This window comes from Sus scrofa, chromosome 13, assembly GCF_054392235.1.
Source record: "Sus scrofa isolate SSC_HxYL_T2T_F1_AM1 chromosome 13, Sscrofa_HxYL_maternal_Yorkshire_Landrace_v2.0, whole genome shotgun sequence".
NCBI classification, from domain to species: domain Eukaryota; kingdom Metazoa; phylum Chordata; class Mammalia; order Artiodactyla; family Suidae; genus Sus; species Sus scrofa.
This window is the reverse complement of record NC_139395.1, coordinates 39,235,040-39,256,358: the sequence shown is the minus strand read 5'-3', so window position 1 is coordinate 39,256,358 and position 21,319 is coordinate 39,235,040. Positions and strand designations below refer to the sequence as shown.

At 46.2% G+C, this 21,319-nt stretch overlaps 1 protein-coding gene and 1 long non-coding RNA gene across 10 annotated transcripts in view; one reads left to right on the top strand and one right to left on the bottom strand.

Moving 5' to 3' along the window:
• The window catches only part of MYRIP (myosin VIIA and Rab interacting protein), a 210,016-nt gene that overhangs the window by 41,280 nt on the left and 147,417 nt on the right, over window positions 1-21,319 (bottom strand). For all 4 annotated transcript variants that reach the window (XR_014822290.1, XM_084986612.1, NM_001161754.1 and 1 more), the window contains 5 exon segments: window positions 18,190-18,270; window positions 14,759-14,856; window positions 14,249-14,329; window positions 13,264-13,407; window positions 5,035-5,182 (listed from right to left, as the gene is read on the bottom strand). Coding sequence is in view for 3 of the 4 variants with exons in the window: in XM_084986612.1 (XP_084842738.1) it covers window positions 5,035-5,182; window positions 13,264-13,407; window positions 14,249-14,329; window positions 14,759-14,856; window positions 18,190-18,270 (552 nt within the window). In the remaining variant the exon portion in view is untranslated.
• LOC110256427 (uncharacterized) overlaps window positions 1-21,319 on the top strand; it is a 193,100-nt gene that overhangs the window by 169,972 nt on the left and 1,809 nt on the right. For 3 of the 6 annotated variants that reach the window (XR_014822802.1, XR_014822798.1, XR_014822800.1), the window contains 2 exons: window positions 10,923-11,043; window positions 11,827-11,910. The exons of the other annotated variants lie outside the window; for them this stretch is intronic. This is a non-coding gene — a long non-coding RNA (uncharacterized LOC110256427). Of the gene's footprint in view, window positions 1-10,922; window positions 11,044-11,826; window positions 11,911-21,319 lie in introns of those variants that run through there. 6 annotated transcript variants of the gene reach the window in all.

Below are 21,319 nucleotides of genomic sequence, written 5' to 3'. Positions count from 1 at the left end.
TCATTGCCATTACTAGCAGGTGACCTTGGTCAGAGAGCATCTCTGAGCCTGTTTCCTGACCTGTCCACGGAGACAGTGTGACCTTCCTGGGCTGTTGGGCGATCATTATGTTCACTAGCACATGTGAAGCATCCATCATAGTGCCTGCTACACTGAGGGCCCCCAGCTGTTTTATCTTCTCTCCACTGAATTGGATTATTATTTAACATCCAACTAAGGATTAGCACCCATGTACGCCTTGTACATGTGTATAGCAAGCAGGTAATGTCTATCTCCTATTCAATACTGTGACAATATATTTTCATTGACTGTGTGAACACTCAGAAAAGAGGCTAACCAGGGTGTTATTACCTTTCACATGCTATGGACTCTACTTGTGATAACAGCAGGTCTTCCAGAAAAAAAAAAGGTACTCTTTGGTTGGAATTTTCCCCAGTGCCATGCCCCAAGATCGCCAGTGAGGGAGTGCAGGAGCCAGGGATTAAGAGCCTCTCTGGATCTCCCCAGAAGTGCTCAGGCTCTCTCTCATTGAAGCTAGTAGTGGCCAGTGAGCAGCAGTCTTGGTTTTCCTAAGGCTTTCTCGGGTTACCAGAGGCTGTGCCGGCTGTCCTGGGGGAGAATGGAACGACCATCTCTTAGGAGCAGCTCTAACTGAGGACTGGGGAGCTGGTGGGTGAATACCCATGTCCCCCTTGCCCCCTGGGACTCCTGGAGTTCCCCAGGGGGAAAAGCTTGCCACCCATGGTCGTACCCTGCTTGATAATGAGTCATTTGTTGCCTGCCTTGCCTTCTCTGTCTCCTGTCCTATCTCCCCTCTCCATGGTTCCTGGGTTCACCTCCACATACACTACAGGCCCTCAGATCTTTATATTAGGTCTGCTTCTGGGTAAGCCAAACCGACAGCGACATGATGCAAAGCAGACATGGAGTGTGGCTCTACGAACTGGCATGTCCTTTTGCCTTACAACTAGTAGCTAAGCCTGCCCTCTGGACCATATTTGGGACTCTGAATCTGATGTTTTTCCTCAGGGGCACACCCTTGGCCTTCTTCCTTGAGGAGCTGGCTGCTCTTTTCTCTGAGCGTTGCCAGAAAGCTTTCATTTTTTTAAAGTTAAACTATATCATAGCTTGTTTTTTGGTTGTCTACCCCGATCCCATCTCACCCCTGACTGTGAGCTCCTTGAGGGCAGAGCCGCCTGTGCTTCCCTGCTAGACCCCTAGCCCCTGGCCAGTTCTGCACCCATCCTAGGTTTGTAAAGACCACTCGCTACTGAACAGAGACTTCAGGGGAAGATGAGGCTCTTGATATGCGGCTCTGCATGAGCTCGGCTGTCTGCAGCCTCTCCTGGGGCCATGGAAGGAAGCCAAAGAGCGAGGCCTTGATAATGCCACTCTGCGCCTGGCTCCAGAGTTGGCATGTTGTGAACGTGGTCCTGAGCTTGCCTCCATTGCCCACCACATGGGAGGCTGCGGTTTGCCCATTGCCAGCGCCTCTCTTCTCCTGCCTTTCACAATCCCAGGTTGCATGTTCCTTGGGAGAAGTAGAAGTTGGTCAAATTTTATATCTGAGAAGCACGGGTGGTGCCATGAATGCTCAACCCTATGAAAACCTTGGTTGTCAAGCTGCACGGTGGGAAATTCTCTAAGCTCTGCCTGGCCACCAGTACCACATTCCCCTAGCATGTTGGGAGCATTGCTCTGGGACCCTGTTCCCCTCCATCCTCTCCTTTCTCCAAATCCTCACTCTTTCAGGCTTATGCAGACACCTCACAGTGAGAAACTCAAGAGTAGGGACCACCCCTGATCTTTATTTCCCAGGACTGAGCACATGCTGTGTATACAGGAGATGCTCAATCAAGGTCTACAAAGTGAAACTGTGTTTGGGGGGAAATGCATCATTTACTATAAGCACTGTCAAGACTGCAGACTGAAGGTGGGTTTACTCAGCCCACAGTGTCCCTCCAGCTGACCTCAACTCTGGACCAGCAGGCTCCGGAACCAACCTTTCCCCTGAGGCATAAACAGGACTGCTGAAAATAGCCCAGATGACGTTAACCTTCTAAGATGACCTCTGCCTCTGGGGCTCCTCTGTGCTACATTTCTGCTCTGCTGAGACTGAGCAGTGCCCCAGGGAATAACCTGCTTCCTGCTCAACAGAGCAGACATCTTTCAAGACCTCTGGGGTTGGCCTGGACGTTTTAGCACGTCAGCAGCCCAGCTGTCCTCAGAAAAATCAGCACTTTTCTACACAAGTGCTTAATATTTTTCATTTTAAATCTTAATCCTGAGAGATGCATGGGTTTTTGAGCCAAGCATGAAATCTTTTTCTGTGTGTGATACTGTCAAACTAAGTTTTATGTTTCTATGCAACTGACAAATGACACATGGGTTCCTTATTTTAGAGAAATTTATGCACAAAATCATGTTTGGAAAACCAAGATCCTTTGCAAATTTATTTGGATTGCTCATAATTCAGCAAGAACTATTTTGTGAAAAGGAGTGTCTTTTAGAAGTGCTTATAATTTCCCCTGAAGTTATCAGTTTCTAAGTCTGAATTTTGAAATGCTCTTTGTTGTTGTTTGTTTATTTTTATGGTGTAGAAACACTTATCATCATGCAGTAGTTGAAAAACCCTGCAAATCGGAGCCCTGATGTTTGGGTTTGAGGATCACATCAGCTGTAGGATCTTGGACAAGTCACTTTGTCTCATTGTCCTTCAAAGTTCTTATCTGCCTCACAAGATAATAGCAATACTTTGGAGGAATAAATAAAATAGTGCCTGTACAGGGACTCTATGAATTGAAAAAATTGTGAAGTGCTTTTTAAAAGATAGTTATGATTGTTTACTAAAGATCTATTATATGCTATTCTTATATGCCCTGTGGAATCTATGAGTCCCTTCTCTGTGGGAACTTTCAACCCCTGATGAGAGATAAAGAGAGAAGGGAAGAAAGAATATGGATGAATGAATTAATTATGAATGTATGAATCAATGGATACAGATATGAGAGACAAAGAGAAAGAATAGGAATGAATGAATGATGGATGAATGCATCAATGGATTTGGATATGAGAGATAGACACAATCCGAATGAATGAATGAATGAATGCATCAATGGATATGCCAGACAGGAAGAGGAAGGAAAAGCATCTCTAGAAAAAATGCACTTAAAAATAAAAAAAACAAAAACATACATAAATAAAGAAATTTCATGTGCACATAGGATCTCTATCAGCAGTTTCTACGGACAGGCACCAAAAAGTTAACACAGAAGTGATCTCTCTTGGAAAATCTTTAGAATGACTGTTAAAAAACTATTGAATGTTTTTGTTTTTGTTTTGCTTTTTTTTGGGCTGCACCTGTGGCACATGGAGGTTCCCAGGCTAGGGGTCCAATCGGAGCTATAGTGCTGGCCTGCACCACAGCACAGCAATGGGGGATCCAAGCTGTGTCTGCGACCTACACTACAGCTCACAGCAACGCCGGATCCTTAACCCACTGAGCGAGGCCAGGGATTGAACCCGAAACTTCATGGTTCCTAGTCGGATTCATTTTCCACTGCACCATGACGGGAACTCCATTGAATGTTTTTTGATTCTTTTCACTGTGATAATAATGGAATTTGTTTATACAGCTGTTAGTTAAATATTTTCCCTTATAGAGTAAAAATGATAGCACAGTTTTGAAAAGGATATTTCTAAAATGAGTATTTTGCTGCAAATTTGTTGTCATTGTTGAAAAGGAAAGTGGTCCAGATATGATGTAAAACATGGAAGAGAGTACTTTCAGTGGTTTCTTGTGAGGACAAACGTGCCTAGCTTCCATTATAGGTACACGTATCTAGGTGAGGAAAGGAGACCTATCCTGGAGTGGGGTGAACATCTTTTCTCAGTCAGTCACAGGGCCCAAAAGACCTAGTTGGCCTGAGCACAGGGCTTCATGGCCCTCAGCTGTTACTCATGTGGTTCCAAGCATCTCACAGCCTTCGGATGTGTGACTCTGGGAAAGTGACACAGCTAATTTGAGTCTCTTCACTGTTAGGGATTGCATGACTTAACAGCTTTATAAAGGACTGTGTATTGTAGTTATTGAGGAGTTTTCAGAGATGCGAGTTTAACTGCCCTACGCAGACGTGGGACATCCTAGGACCAGGCGCGGGAAAAGTGGACAGCTTGCCATCCTCAGCTATGGCAAGGATGGCCAGCTTCCCATCAAAGACTCTGCACCCAGCCCCTTTCATGGCAGAGCAGTGTTTCTGGGATGCAGCTGCCTGACCAGGACTACATTTCTCAGGTTCCCCTGCATCCAGGTGGGGCCACAGGACTAGTGCTTTCGCCCATGGAATGGGAGCTAGAGTGGTGTGTGCCATTTCCCTCTGCCTTCTGCATTCTCTCTTCCTCCATCTGCTGGCCAATGAGAATGACCCAGCAGAAGACTCAGAGGCCCGAGAGGACCACAGAGCCACAGGTAGAAGGAGCCTAGGCTTCTGAAGGCCTCCATGGCCAGGATACTGTACTGCACTGTTGTGTGATGGGAAACAAAACAACTGCATTAGGCCACCTAAATGTTTAGTTTACTTGTTACAGCAGCAAGGGTTACCTTCAGTAATATGACAGGTTTCAGAAGGGATACCCCTAAACCAACTGATGCTGGAACCCAAATCTCTTTAAACACTGAAATGAATGCCTGCTGGGCTGGCTTGGTGCTCCTGGCCTAGATATAATAAGACAGCTTCTCCTAGTCTGCACAGAACAGGCAGCTGAAGTGGGACTATAGAGCCTAGTGATTTTAACACACTTGCCTACTGTCCCACTGGTCTCAGCAGGAAAACTTCCCATGTGGGAAATATGCTCACATTATATACTGTGAGCCGCGTGAAAGCCCTTGTGACTCAGTGGCCCAGCTGCCCATATGGACACACTCCTACTCAGACCCATGGGAGGACGGGCTGAACAACCACACACCAGTCAAGGAGCCTCCCAACAGCATTTTTGAAACCCACAGACCAAGCAGATGCTGCTTAGAACAGTTACTTGTCTCATCCAGCCTGTCCACACTCTTCCAGTTGGGCAACGCCGCCTCCTCCCTTGGCTGCTGGTCCTTCGGCTGCCTCGATGCAGCCTCCAGCGAAGAGGTCCGCAGGGCATCCTCTCTGCTGAGTGAGAACGCAGACTGAGACCGCTGTGGAAAGAGAAGAGGGGAAGGGGTGACCTCGTAAAGCACAGTCCCCAGGAGGAGTGCTTTCAGATCCAGCAGGCACCCCACAGTGCGAAGAAGACACATCTGATGGTATAGGCTTTTCTCATGTTGAAGTCTAGCAGTTGCGAATCAGTATATCCTGCCATATAATGGCCCAAATGGTTCCCTGTTTATTCCATTGCACGTGGCCAGGACTTCCAGGAAGCATTGGAGATGTAGCGGAATCAGACAGAACTGGTTCTCACACGACTCCTGCTAATCCAGCCATTCTCCTAGCCCGGGCTTCTGGGCCAACTGTGTGTAATGAAAACAAGAGCATCTTCCCTTCAGAGACCTTCAAGCCTGAGTGATTCAGCTTAAGTAGAAAGTTTTAGCACAATGTAAGTGTCTCAGATAAATCAGTATTAAGATGGTCAGTCCATATGCCCAGAACTATTACAACATGTTTCCATTTAGCTAAAGAAGGTAAACTCTAACCTAAGGACAAGTAGTAGAAACAGAATTTCAAACTGACAGGAAATATGTTTGAACTGTATTATTTCTATATGTTACAAATGTATTATTTCGATGTTACTAATGTTAGCGAATTTGAAACTCAAATGTTCTATATATGGAATTTCATCAGACAGCAAGATTAATTTTTTTTTCCTTTGTCATCTAATGAAAGAATTCTCTTCCATTGGTGATTGACTTTGCCCTTTTTATATCAATGAAACTGAGGAAGGAAAGGACAAGCCACAGATAGCAACTAATATATGGCGCAAATGAAATTTTCTAATGAAAGTATCTAATTATGGCACAAATGAAACTTTCCACTCATGGGCTTGGAGAACAGACTTGTGGTTGCCAAGGGGGAGGGAGACGGGGAGGGAGTGAGATGGACTGGGAATCTGGGGTTAATAGATGCAGACTATTGCATTTGGAATGGATAAGCAATGAGACCCCGCTGTATAGCACAGGGAACTATATCTAGTCACTTGTGATGGAGCATGATGGAGGATAATGTGAGAAAAAGAATGTGTGTGTGTGTGTGTGTGTGTGTGTGTGTGTGTGTGTGTGTGTGTGTGTGTGACTGGGTCACTTTGCTGTACAGTAGAAAATTGACAGAACACTGTTAACCAACTATAATGGAAAAAAATCATTACAAAAAGGCAAGTAAGCAAGCAAGCAACTCTGACGATGAAGGGAAGCAAAGTCCTGATCTCGGACTCAGGCCCCAAGCAGTCTGGCGCCATCTGCTGGCAGACCTCGACACTAACAGCACTACTGCTTCCTCCCACGAAGAAACAGGCTCATCTTGGTACAAACGTCTTCTCTCCAGCACCGGTGCTGAGAGTAGCAGACAGAAGGGGAGCGTGTTTGGAGAGCCGTGGGCAGGACTAAGGCTGGACTCGGGACTCAGCTGAACCGGGGCTCTAAGACCACCTTGGCTACAACACTTTGGCTGATGACTTAATTTCTTAAGAGATGCAGAAATCTAATCTTGCCTTGCAGACAGTACATGCATAATAAGAGCTTTAAAAAAGTGTTTGGTAATAACGAAGGAAAACAGCAAACACCAGCTCCAAATATCTGGGTGAGAAAACTAAGCTTCATGACGGGTTTAGGGAAAGGACAATGTTCTCGGTAGCCTTGCTGGAAGGATGGGTAACCAGTCTGAGACTCAGAGAGGCTGAGGATCGAGGCCAACATCCCAGCATCACAAGCTGGAGCAGGACCCAGCAGCTCTCAAATACAGAGCGTCTGGCACACTTTGTTGGAGAGGGTGGTTCAGCCAGTTCTGGTTCAGAAAGAGTCATAGGAAACATCTTTTATTTCCCCTCACAAGACCTTAATGCCGGTCCAGGAGGAAGATAGTTTTGCAGAACAAATATGGAACCCTTTAAGCTGTGTATCAAGGGTCACAACCTGCCTCCCATCCCTTTGATCACAGAAGAGAGTAGGGTGGGTCTCTAGACCTGCCATTCAATGCAGCAGCCCCAGGTCAACACAGCCCAGGGGTGGCTGAGCTCTCCCCAGCTTATCAATTACGTAGGATTCTGTGTGCATTTGGTACAAACAGGCCATGGTCTGTGGGTAACGCCCTTCCTCAAGCTGGGCTGAGGGTCCTGGCTGCTTCTGTTGTTGCTTTGTTATATTACACTCTATTGCAAACATCTGGCTTTTGGCTGATGTCCCCACTAGATTGCAAGCAACGGAGGGCAGTTAATGGCTTATTAATGTTGACATCCTCAGCCCCTAGCACAGTAACTGGTCCAGAACTGGAAATCAATGAATGTTTACTATGGAGTGAATGTGACTTGCGGTGGGCTATAGGATAGTTTTTCAGAAGTGCCTGATTATTATTATTTTGCTAACTTCTTGAATAACTTTGGGGAACAAAAGGAACATAGATGCAGCCCACTGTCATCCTCACATCATGGAGAGCAAGGTCTTACTTGGACAAGAGCCAAGCTAACAAGTGGTTTTCAGCTGACAGGTGCCACCTCCGTCATTGCAAGGACACAGCAAGCACTGATCCTGTCCCTGGAGTCCTGAACAGCTCTGATGCTTGACAATAACCATTTTTCTTGGGACTGGGTATTCAGGGAGCCATCTATAATTTTGCGAAATTCTTGACAGATGATGAGTGGCTATGACAGAGGCAGAGATCAAGGTTGATGGTAAGCTGGCAAGTGAAAAATTTTTGTCTTTTTAGGGCCATACCTGTGGCATATGGAGGTTCCCAGGCTAGGGGTCAAATCAGAGCTGTAGCCATTGGCCTACACCACAGCCACAGCAAAGCCAGATCCAAGCCACATCTGTGACCTACACCACAGCTCACGGCAATGCCGGATCTTTAATGCACTGAGCGAGGCCAGGGATCGAAACTGCATCCTCATGGATGCTAGTCAGATTCGTTTCCACTGAGCCACCATGGGAACTCCCGCAAGTGAAATTATTAAAAGTGAAGGAAAAAAAATTCTTCTGTGGCAAACCCCTGTGTATTGAGGGACATATCCTTGAAATGCTTCCCACTTTGGACTGACAAAAGGCCCCCCCCTTCTTTGTGATCACATGGACCTTCCTGTCTCTGCACCGCTCATATTCCAACTTGTTGACTCTTCTACAGACTGTGAACTCCTTGAAGACAGGGATGGTCTTTTAGGTGTGACCCTTGGTCCCTTGTTTGTGACCGAATCTGTAGGATGTAAGACACAGGTCTCGCCATAAGGAGCCGATGGCCTATTGCCAGGTGCAGTATTACTGCAGCTTCACCTGCTATATTTTATATACCCTAGGCTTTATTTTTCTATCTTCAAACTTCTTACAGCGGACTTCCTGCTGTGGCACAATGGGATTGGCAATGTCTCTGCAGCACCAGGATGTAGGTTTGATCTGCAGCTGGGCAGAATGGGTTAAAGGATCCAGTGTTACTGCAGTTGTGGCTTGGATCTGATCCCTGGCCTGGGAACTCCATATGCCAGGGGGTGGAGGAAACAGGAATTCCTGTTGTGGCCCAGCTGGTTAAGGACACGATGTTGTCTCTGTGAGGATGTGGGTTCAATCCCTGGCCTCTCTCAGTGGCTTTAAGATCTGGCATTGCCACAGTGGGTCACAGATGTGGCTCAGATCTAGGTAGCTGTGGCTGAAGCATAGGCCTCAGTTGTGGCTCCGATTCATCCTCTGACCTAGGGAATTCTGAATGCCACAGGTAAGGCCATTTAAAAGAAAAAAAAAATAAGAGGAAATAATTGTTAGTATTTCATTTTACAGTGGTTCAAATTATGTTTTATTTCTACATGTGCATGTCTGTAGGAGATGGCTGGGCTCCATTTCTATAGAGCAGAAATGCTCCCTTACCTACAAAAGGCAAGACCAAGAAATGAAAAGTCGTCTGGTTCTAGCAGGGACGATGGGATCTGTTTTTCATGTGTTACGGACACCAGGCTTTTATAATCTATTTCAGGCAAGGAATTGTTTCACAATGTGGAAAAAAACTATACCTTGACAATTACAAACATCTCCAAAAATCTCCCCCCAACATGTCTCAGGACGCTGCTGGCCAGCTGTCTCCAGCCAGAGTGGGAAAGCCCCAGTTTTGAGACTAAAGCTCCATTTCGCCACAAACTCATTGCAGTGAACACACATAGCCCAGAAGATGGCGCCACAATAACGCTTTTACTTGCCGGCTGGTTCCCAGTTGTTCCCTGTGGCTCTCAGGAAGTGGTGGATTTTTGATCAACTCATTTGCTTATTACCTTGCCAGGCTCTCTGTGCCTACCTATCCTTTCCTTCCCACCAATAGGTTCTATTTTTCTTCCTCTTACACATGGACCTCTTCCTCTGGGGGTCCATGGAAGAAACAGGGCCAGGGATGTCAGGAAGGGCTGGCCTGAGTTACCATATGCTGGGGGGCTGGCTATGGGGGGCTGGAGTGTGTGAATCCAGAAATGATAGCACGTCAGAAAAGCCTCACAAGGATGGACTTGAGAATTTCAGGCAGGCTGGGCCTCTTATCTCTTCAGGCATGAATGGACAGTGTGTTGGGCAGGGCGTCCGTCCCAGCTCTTCCTCTTACTGTGGGCGATCCTGGGAGGAACTTCAACTGTTTTAGGCCTCAGTTTGCTCACAGAAAGGAATTTGTGTCACACCTAGCACGCAGAATGCACTCAGTAAATATTAGTCAAAAGAAGAGCATTTATGGAGTTCCTTGGTGGCTCAGTGGGTTAAAGATCCAGTGTTGTCCCTGCAGTGGCTTGGGTCACTGCTGTGGTGTAGGTTTGATCCCTGGCCCAGGAACCTCCATATGCTGTAGGCGTGGCCAAAAAATTAAAAAAAAAAAAAAAACAAGAGCATTTATGAAGCTCTGTGGCTGAGCAACACTGCCATCCCCTCACTCGGTCCAATGGGGGACGCCTGAGGACATTGCCCAAGCACAGGGGGTGGGGGGCAGAGGCGGGATTTCAGCCTGGGTCTGTCTGGCTCCAAAGTGATGCTCCCCCATGCTGCTGGTGCTCTGTCTGAAAGCCTGGGGACAACACAGTCCAGGCTGACATGCTCCAACCCAGCAGGACATGCCATCCAAACCAGCTGGTTCTGAAGCTTTAAGAGAAACTCACAGTGTGATCAGCAGTTACCTTTATTAAAGCCTCCTTTGCAGCCACTGGTCCCCCATGTGGGCAGCAGCATCCTATTCTACCTGTATCTCTTGAAATGGTATACTGTTGCTATGACTGCAATGATTATCATCATCGACAACAGGGCAGGCTCCCTGAGGCACCGCATATGGCTTCAAAATAGTCTTTGCTCTCAAGTCCACAACATAAAATAGGAAGAGAATGTTTTTAGTATGAAGGGTATTTGGGCAAAGGGATCAATAACAGTGTTCACATGAATAACAACTGAGACATGGCTTTGCTATGTATTTATAGGGTTAGGCATAGCCATAAAATTCAATCTAATAATTATAACGATGATGAAAAACACTTTAAATCTGCATTATAGTCCTTTACAGGAGAGAGCGAATGGGAGGGAGGAAAATGACCAAAACACAAAGAGAGGAGGCTGAGGAAAATAGAAAAGGATAGAGAAGAGACAGAGAGACAGTCAGTCACAGGACACATTGTATGCCCGGTCCCTGCTGTCATCATTATTATCCGCAGGATGACCACATTATTACAGAGATGATTTTTTTTATATATGCATGATGAATTATAACCCCTGCACTGGTGCCTTTTAGGATATTGCATTTCAAGCCTTTGAAAGCCAGATTGCACCTCCCTACGAGTGGAAAAACACGCAATAAGGGAGGACATAAAAAAAAGAGGACAATCACACTCAGCTTTCTTTCAAGAGAAGAGGTGAGAATTCCTGGCTGAATGGGGTGGATTAGGTTTGGTGTTTGCAGTTAAGCCTGAGTAAGGGGAACTGTAGCATTATGGGATTCTGCGTAGTCACTCCCTGAGCCAGAGTTTCCATGTGATCAGAGAACTCAGGATCGAGGGGAAGCACTGCCAGGAGGCCGCTGGCTTAGGACCCTCCAGGGTCTATAGGTCAGGGTGCCCTTCTCGACATATCACAAAGATGACATCCTTAAGCCTGCAGCCTGCTGGCATCACCTGCCACCTTTGGGTGGATGGACAGCTGCCCAGGCTCCACCCTGAGTTGGCGGCCCCAGAGTGGAGCTCAGACAGGTGATGTAGACAAGCGTCCAGGGTGAGAACAGCTCGTGGAACGGCGGGAGAGCCACCCTCCATGAAATACCCAAGAACCAGGGCTTGGCCTGCTGGTCCACATCCAGGCTCTGGCCATTGTCCAGAAGCATTTCTGCTTCTCTGGCCTCTGTTTCCCACTCCTTCTTTATCTAATGCCCTGGACCAGAGCTGGGTAAGAAAACTTTCAAGGAGGATGGAAATGTCCTATATCTGCACCGTCCGATAATGTAGCCACCAGCCCCGGGGGCTGTTGAGGATTTGAAATGTGGCCAGTGTGAGCGAAGAACTGGATTTTTAATTTAACTTAGTTAATTTAAATTTAAATTGTCACTTGTGTCTTGTGGCCGTCATACTGGACAGTGCAGACCTAAAACCTCTGGGATAAAAGGGGCCTCAGGGATCACTGAGTCTATCAATCTCATTTTATAGGGGAAGAAACTAGATCAAAAGCTTTGGAGCAGGAAAAAGGTATACAACTCCCGGTCCCACTGATCACTAGCTATGGGAATGTAGGTAAGTTATGCTAAAGCTTTGGCCTCAGTTTCTTCACCTGTAAAATGGGACTAATAATACCTGTATCCCCACCTTTTGGTGGAGAGTAAAAGAAATAATGTGTGATGGGGTGCATTTCCCATGTCTGCCTTTCTCCAGTTTTTGTTTTTGTTTTAACAATTTGAGTATAACTGATTTACAATATTGTGTTAGTTTCAGGTGTACAGCAAAGTTACATATATGTATATTTTTTTCAGATTATTTTCCATTATAAGTTATAGCAATTAAATATTGTTCTCCATGTTATAGAGTAAATCCTTGTTGTTTACCTATATTATATACAGTAGTGTGTATCTGTTAATCCCATATTCCTAATTTATCCTCCCTTGTCTCCCTTTCACCCTTGGTAACAATAAGTTCTACGTAAGTCTGTTTCTGTTTTTTGTTTGTTTGTTTGTTTTTGCTTTTTAGGGCCACATATGCAGCATATGGAGGTTCCCAGGGTAGAGGTCAAATCGGAGCTGCAGCCACCGCTGGCCTAGGCCACAGCCACAGCAATGCAGGATCTGAGCTGCGTCTTCTACCTACACCACGGCTCACGGCAATGCTGGATCCTTAACCCACTGAGCAGGGCCAGGGATCAAACCCGCATCCTCATGGATACTAGTCGGGCTTGTTACTGCTGAGCCACAGTGGGAACTCCTGTTTCTGTTTTGTATATAAACCTAGCTGACACAACACCAGCCCTGCTGGCCAGTCCTGCTCTTTCTTGCTGAGTCTCCACGCTGAGGGCCCAGCCTCTATCCCATTCACCTGTCCTTCCCGGGGCTGCTTAAACACGATCCAAAGGATTTACGGGCTTGGTGACTCTACCGCAGACATGGCAGGCCCAGACCCTTGGGTCACAGGAAGGACACTGTGCTTTGTGGTTGGGGATGATGAACAAAAAGATCTGTCCATCTCGAGTTCCCGCCCACGTCCAGCTGTGACCTCAGAAGGCAATTCTCTCACTGTCAAGTCTCAGTTTCCATCAAGCAAGTGCTCAAGTTGTAAGAACACACATGGCCCCCAGAAAACTATTTTTTCCACAAGACTCCATACAACTCTTTTCAGAATGAATTTTTAAAAAGCCTATTGACATATTTTTCCTAAATTGGTCTCTGTGTAAAAACCCACCTCCACGTTCCTGCAGGCCCCCCCACAGTACTCTCTCCCAGTCTCTCCCCGCCCTCCAGGAACTATGCTGTCTGGTGGGCACATGTGCTGACCATGGATGTTGAGCCTAGTGTCCCCATTTCTGTGGGGAGAATGGCTCTGATGTGCACACACACAGGGCACTTATTGGGGGTGGGCCAGCACAGTGTGGGGACTCACCCAGAGGGTGGTAGAAGCTTGGTGGCTTCCTGGAAAGGCTGTGGTCCCCTCGTCAGCAGCCTTCGTGCTGCAGCTCTGGGGCTGCGGCCACTCTGGCTCCTCTTCCATGCGCTGCTCACTTTTGTTCTTCTGTTTTCTTATGATCTGAGGAGGAGGCAGGTGACAAAAGGGGACAAGTTATTGGAGAGGCCTCTGATGCTACATGGAGTAACTGGGACCATTCTTGGGTTTTTTTTTTTAAGCCATTTAAGAGCTTAGTTTTAACAGAATGCTAGCCAGTTTCAGATCTGCCTTGTGATAAAACAGCACGACTAAAACCTTGACCTTTCTATAACACTTTACAGTTTATGAGTAATCTTTTTATGACACTGTCAACTTGTATTTATTAAGCACCTACCATGCCAGACTCTGCTAGGCACCATATACACTTTACTTCATTTAATTCTCAAAACAGTTCTAAGAGCTACACACCGTAACACTCCCCATTTTACAGATGAGGAATCAGGCTCACATGTTATCAGGTAAGGACACACAGCTTATAAACAGTGGAGCTGGATCTCAAACCCAGAGTCTCTGGCTGTACATCCTGACTTTAGGAAGTGTCTGGAATCCCTAAGGAGCCTTAAGGAGGGGCAGATACTGAGTGTCATCAGGGATGGCCTCAGTTCATTTATACCACCTACTATGCTGGTCATGGCTACTTGGGTTTAATGAGTCCATTTGCACAAAGGTCTCTGGTCTGAGTTCCTGGCTCTTCACTTGCTAGCTCATTCCCTGAAGGCAATCATGTTCATACTGCATAGCTTTTGCAGTGCAGTGCAGCCCTCTGCATTAGCCCCAGAGTATAGAAGCCCAGAGTGAGAAGGAGTGGAACAAATGATGCCCAATCAACAATGGTACCCGCAGAGGCTCTTCGGCTCACCAGAGGCCCTGGTCCAGGCCAGAGTGGTGAGTGGCAGCTATCTGGATGCCAGGGCCCACCTACCTTCTGCAAGATGGTTGTGGCCAACTCCTCAGTCAGCTCCTCCTTGTGGTCCCGCAGATAACTGGCCTCATTCTGCTTGTCCTGCAGAGGGAGGGAAGAGGATGGCGTGAGCTGTGGGTGATGGTGATTTCAGAGGTTTGGCAATCGCTTTCTTGGGAGTCTTCACCATAAATGCAGGGGGAGGTTGGGCGCCTCTCTAGTCAAGGATGGCTATTGTGGAGTTCCCACTGCGGCACAATGGGATCAGGGGCACCAAGATTCAAAATTGACCCCTAGTCCAGCTCAGTGGGTTAAAGGAGCGGGTGTTGCCTCAGTTGGTAGGTCACAACTGTGGCTCAGATCTAATCCTAGTCTAGGAACTCCATATTCTGAGGGACAGCCAGAAAAGGAGAAAAAAAAATGGCTATCACAATGTTGGTTTCCTGACCACCTGTACTTCCCCCAGCCGCCCCCCACACTGGCAGCCAAGACCCTACCCCCACCTTCCCCCAGATGGGAGGTCAGGCGTACCAGGCTGTCCCCATAGGCTTCTGCTTTGGAAATTGCTTCCTCGATGGCTTCTTCAGCCACCCGGAGGGCGACAGCCAGTGTGTCCATCATGCTATGTCCTAGACAGGAAACAGAACAGAGAGCACTTTCTGAAAGGCAAGGGAAGCTAATGATTGTTCCCCTAGAAGCTCTTCTGCATCAGTATTTGGAGGCCCTGAGAGCAGCTCCTTGTGCTCCCTGCACACGAGCCCCTACCCTCTCATCTGCCTCACTGTCTCCCACCTGTGCATCACATCCTCTGCTCCATTACCTGTGATTCTCTCTTCACGACTCCATCATCTTCCTCCTGCCCCGGCCCCCTGCTTCATAACTGAGCTGCTTCCCAAAGATCCCAAGGGTTCTTCTTCAAGAAAACCTTCTCAGAGTGCCTCTCCTTTGTCCCCTATTTGCCTGGATGTCCATTGGAGGTTGTGGGCCTGTTTCCATCAGAGCCAGAAAGGCTCTGCTCCTCTGCCCCTCCCACAGGTCACTGTCATAGAGCAAGGCTGGTACAGTCACCTTGTGCCCAGGCTCTAAGCACAGCTCCAAAGTGTGGCTTAAAGACGACTGACCAAAGGACTTAATATAAGGAAATCATGGTTCTTCATCTGCTTTCTCAGATAATGTTTTATTTTTGTGCGTATAATGTATCATTGTGATGATAGGAAGGAAAATTGTGAAATCTTCTAAGGGCTGGGCTCATGGTTTAATGCAAATACAAAATCCATAGAGGAATTTTTTAGACTCTAAACCCATACTATCAATAACTCTGGCAAATCTTGCTGAGACTCACCACGTGCTGGGCTGCAGACTGAGGGTCTCATACATTGTCACAGTGGATCCTTACAACCACCCATTGAGTCAGCACCATTTCATAGATGAGTGAACCGAAGCACAGAGAGGTCAAGTAACTTGCCCATGTTTGCACAGTGAGACAAAGTTAAGATATGAATTTTGGACTCTGTCTCCAAATCCCGTGATTTTAACTACAAAGTTTTAACATGATTTTTAAAATAATGCTATCATATATTTTGTGAATCTATTTTTTGCATATGGTAACAAATGGGAGGAGGTGTCTCCAAGTCAAAGGACTTCTGCAGGTGATAAGGACTTGGAGCCAAGTACTGGGAAGAGTTCTGCTTCCTGGAGATATTCAATTTTTGTTTCTTGCGAAAGAGAGAATTTCTATCATTCCTCTTAATTTACTACAGAGCCCAACTCACATCAGGTGCAAGAACAGAGGTCTGCTGCTGCCCTGTGTCTCCTTTTTCCAATTTTGACACCCTGTTTCCATGTATAATCTCCTAGTCATGCATTATTTAACACATGCAAATCTCCTGAAAGCTGCCTTGGATTCTTGGTAGGCTGAGACAAGGTGTAAATATATTAATTCATTAATTAATCAATCCCTTAATTAAAAAACTTAATTCCAGCTTCTTAGGCTTCTAAAGACACAACGTGGTCAGAAAGTAGCACTTGGCAAACATAAGAAAATCTCCCAAACCAACCCAGTTAAAGCCAAAGCCACCTCACCAGGCAGCTGATGAGGACATTGCAAGCCAGCTGTGACAGCCCTCCCAGAGCCACCTGGTGGGCAGCCCGGCACAGGGCTCAGCACCCCTCAGGGTGGCTGACTGTACAGCTTCCCCAGTGTTTCTATAAAATTCTGGAAAATTTAGCTCCATGCTTCCTGGAGATGGACAGTGTATCTCCCATCTTGCTTCTTCAAGATACCAATCAAAAAGTATTTCTCACAGAAGAGGTGCCCCACAAATTCTTGTTGAATCAGAGTGCACCAAGACCTCCCCAGTGCTAGGCTCCATGAGGGCCCCACTGACGCTCCAATGGATGAGCTGGGTGATCAGGTACCTATGTAACTAAGAAGCAGATGGGAGATTCTATGACAGGGACAGTCACAAGCTTCCACAGGAGCCTGGAAAGGAAGAACCTGGAGCCACCAGAAAGGCTCTGGCAGCCATGTTTATCATTTTGGGATGAGGTGGAATGAAGCACTGAAATGTCTGGGCTAAAAGTGAAGGCTTGAGTTGGTGTTTCAGAGAGAAAAACTGGTGGGGTGTGGAGGAAGGATAAGAGGATAGAGTGACTGAAGTTTGAGGACCAGTTAGATGAGTTAGTTTTATGTGTCAACCTGGTGAGGCTATAGCACCCAGCTATCTAATCAAACACTAACCCAAGTGCAAAATTTATAGGTGTGGTTCACACAGTGGTTACAATAATTGACTTTAAGTAAAGGAGATTATCCTTGAAAATGTGAGTAGGCCTCACCTAATCAGCGGAAAGGCCTCAAGAACAAGAACAGAGGTTTCTGGGGAAAGAAATCCTGCCTCAAGACTAAAGCATCAACTCCTTCCTGAGTTTCTCGCCTGCTGACTTATTCTACAGGCTTGTCTGGTCCTGCAATTGTGTGAGCCAGGTCCCTGAAATGAACCTCTCTCTGTGTGTTATGTGTGTATATCCTATTGGTTCTGTTACTCTAGAGAACCCTGGTTGATACAGATGGTCACCGAAATGAATATTAATACAGGAGAGCTGTGGGCAGGGAGGTACTCAGGCCAGAGACCTTGGAATAGAAAGAAAAGGATAGGATTGGAAATAGAACCGATAGGAACTTGGTGACTGGGTGGAAGTAGGGAAGGGGACTGAGGGAAAGATCCGTCTTGCTGGTGGATTTAAGCGGCCAAGGAGCTTGATAAAGACACGCTGGGGTTAAGATCCTAGAGGAGTTACAGATACTGAGGACCATGCATCAGAGATCTGAGTCTAGAACTCTGGGCTGAAGTCAGACGGAGATGCTCCGAGGCCATGTAAAAACTCAGTGAGAAGTACCAAGTGCAAGGGTGAAAGAGGATGGGATCGTCATGAGAAGGTGCCCAAGGGAGAACAGAGGGAGCGCGAGAGCACAGTGGGTGCTACAGGAGTACCAATACCCAGTACTTTGGAGAAGGAGTGGGAGTGTTTAGAGATGGTTTTGTTTGAAACAAGAAAAAGTTTGTTTTGCTTTTAACCTCTGCTCTAAGGGGACTATCATATTGGTATAAAAAAGTAAAAGTTGATCAGTAAGTGGTACATTCTTTATAAGAATATTTTACTATGAATTTCGCATGTGAGTATGTTGATTGTTATATTCTAATTCCAGGAAAACACACACTAGTTGATCCTAAGTGTCTAGTGGCTAATAGAGAATATACTTCTCTAGGTCACACCTTAGATATACTCACCTCTTTCGCCGACAGATTCACATAAATGGCGATAACAAGAAGACCCAGAGAGATTCACACACAATAACAGAGCTGCATCATCAGTTATAGCGCAGCAGAGAACCCTGACCATCCGCATGTGATTCTAGTCCTCCAACCACCCATTATGCGTAAACTCTCATTAAGCATCCTTACCTTCTGACTGCCTGTAAAAGGTTGAGTCACTGCCTGAAATACTGCCTTCATTCTCCAGGGTTGCCTCAAAAAAGCTTCCTCCTGAGAGAGAGACAGAGAGAGAGAGAGAGAGAGAGAGAGAGAGAGAGAGAGAGAGAGAGAGAGAAAGATTATCCAAGGTCTTCAGAGCCCAATGTTCCATATCACTGAAATGGCAGACCACTGTTATCCACTTTGATTGCAAAAAGGTTTAAGGAATCACTAGGTTCCACAGTAATGCTACAGATTTTAACCAATCACATTTTTCTTTTTCATACTGATTCCTGGTATAGCGTTGCTGCCACCCCTCACTTTCTTCCAGAGCTTCTCTGGAGGCAGTATGGAATCAAACATGGAATATCAGATTAAAGTCTATGAGATATGAAGTCATTTCCTGGACCTGTGTGACTTTGATCAAGTTACCTAACTTCTCAGACACTTGGCTTCCTTACTAGAAAAACTGTGATGATGATACAATTCTCCTCATGATGGGTGATGGGACACTGCATGCCTGGTCTTTAGCTGACGTCCATGGTATCATTCCAAACCATTGCCTTTGGCCAATGAGTTAACTGTCATTAGGAGTTAACAGAAACAAACCCAGAGCAAGACAAGGTAAGCCATGCCATTTGATCTTTTAAGGCCCCTGCCTCTTTCCTGGCCTTCTCTCAATTGAACACACACCCTAGTCTTAGTTCCAGGCTGGAAGAACAGTTGGCTAAAATCTTTTTAAGTTAGGAATCTGTGTTCACATATTAATTCATCAAATGAAATCTTTGAAGGTGTGGAAATATGGTTGATGGCCTCTTCCTTTTAAAATCACTGTATTGTATCTCCAGTGCCCAAGACAGCACCTAGATGGCTGGGGGCTCATAAAAAAATTACTGAATTGGATGTTGATGGAAAACAATCTTTGACAGAACCAGGAGAGTAACTGTGGGTCTACATGTCTTAGCTCAAAAGGGGGAAATGCCACTGACACCAATCAAACTCAGCTGTAGGCCTTCGATACATGTATCACAGTCTGTGCTTCCTTGGATGGGCTGCATGGGGCTGGCATGTGGGAACTCTAAGGCATCTGCAGTGGGTTAGCAGGCCATCAACTTTATGAAATAGGCTGTTAATTTACAGCCTGCCACAGTGATTTGGTCGGACCATAGACAAACCTCTGTGACCAGCCTTTCAAAAGGCCTGAAGTCCATTTATTCTAGCTCCGTGACTGTAAGGACGTTATCTTCCTGGGTCTCCATCTCCTCACTTATAAAATAAGGCTTTATAATAAGTCATCACCCCCATTTTCAGGCTGTATACATCTAAGTACAAATATTTCACTTTGGCACAGCATCCATTCATTCATCCAGAAAATATTCCATGAGACTCTAGTAGATGTCTGGCTCTGGGCTGGATGTTAGGGTGCACTGGTGAGCAAAGCCCAAAATCCTTGCAGCCCTGACAACCTTGATAGCCTAGAGGAGGAGAATTCATTAACCAAAGCTTTACAGAAATAAATATAAAATTACAGATATGCTGAGGGCTCTGACTGAGTGGTTCACAGAATAGGGAAAGTATTTGGCAGGGAAGGCTGACCTAGGTGGTGAGTAACCAGCCAAAAGGGTATGGAGGTAGGAGGGTATGCAGGGCAGAGCAAACAGCTTGCACAGGGACAGGCAGTGGGGACAGCAAGGCACACCTGAAGAGCTAAACCAGAGGCCTTCCCAGTGGGTTACAGAGAGGAGCGGGAGCTTGGGGTGAAGTGGGCTGGAAGCAGACCTCGAAGGTCATGGTGGCCACAACAGTGCTCTAATCTTTGTTCCAACTTGAAGCCACTCGAAGCTAGTAAAGGCTCCACAGAGCTGATGTGGTCAGGTGTGTGCATTTAAAGTGCATGTTGGCTGCTGTGGGGAGGACAACCTGGAAGAGGGAGAGGGTGGGTGTTGACTGAGGAAGAGCAGAGTGCAGCCTACCCTGTGGAGTGATCCCATGATGAGAAAAAGCAGGGCAGGCAAAGTGGAGGAGTGTAGTCCCAAAAGGGCTTAGGAAACTAGAGAGACTGGGCATGTTTACAAATCAATAGGAAGGAACCAGTTAAGAGGGAGGCTGAATAGGCTAAAAGTAAGGACTGAGTGACCTTGAGACCTTTGTGGAAGGTGACAGGGATCAGGTGGGGAGGAGCACCAGACCTGCCCTGTGAAGGAGGCGGTGATCTGTCTGCTGAGACAAGGAGGAGGGTGGTGGGGACTGTGAGGTGGGGGGAGAAGATCTAAACACATCTTTGGGAGACTGCGCTGACCAGGACAGGCTCTGGGTTTACATGATTATAAATTTTCTAGTACAACTTTCCCTGTGTCCCTTTAAATTCGTAAGTGGGGGCTTCTGGGCCATTTAGAATGATGGGATTTTTCCAAGGCCAGAAAGCAATTGAACTGTTCTGGAAAGCACTGACACAGCAGCCAGACGACATCAGGTCACATCTTTTATGTGCTGGAGGAACCTCCAATTTCACGTGACTCAGCATTTTTCAAAAGACCATGTTTGTCAGTCAAATTAGATGAAAGGTGTCAGAGACCTTTCCAAGGATTGTGTTAAAGATAGATGTTAACGTTAATTGTTAATTAATAAAAGCGGGGCTTATCTTACCCATCTCATTTATCCAATAATACATAAAAGTATGAATTAATCGTTAAATTGTCTAGAGATTAAGTCTATTAATAAGGGTTACTCTGATCTTTTCATGTACTGCCTTTCTTTTAGGATAACTATTAAAAATGTCATGCTCAATCTATCAGATAAACCACGGGAGCATGTGTTACCTCATTAGACAAGATGATTTTTATAAATCTATTTACTTATTTATCTGACTTCTCCACTGGAATGTTGGCTCTGAGATGGCAAGGTCTTGCCCATCTTGACACCCCCAATTCTTAAACCAGGTGTTCAATGAATGCTTATACATCTTAGATTTATCTGACAAAATGAATGGGTCTCTTTTTAGGCCCAGCCCGGTCATCTGACGTGGGCTGCAGGAGGAGTAGGTGAGCCGGGGAGAAGTGGGGAGGGACTGATGGCTGTGCCAGGGGTGCATGTGATGAGTGACCCATAAGATTCTGTGAAC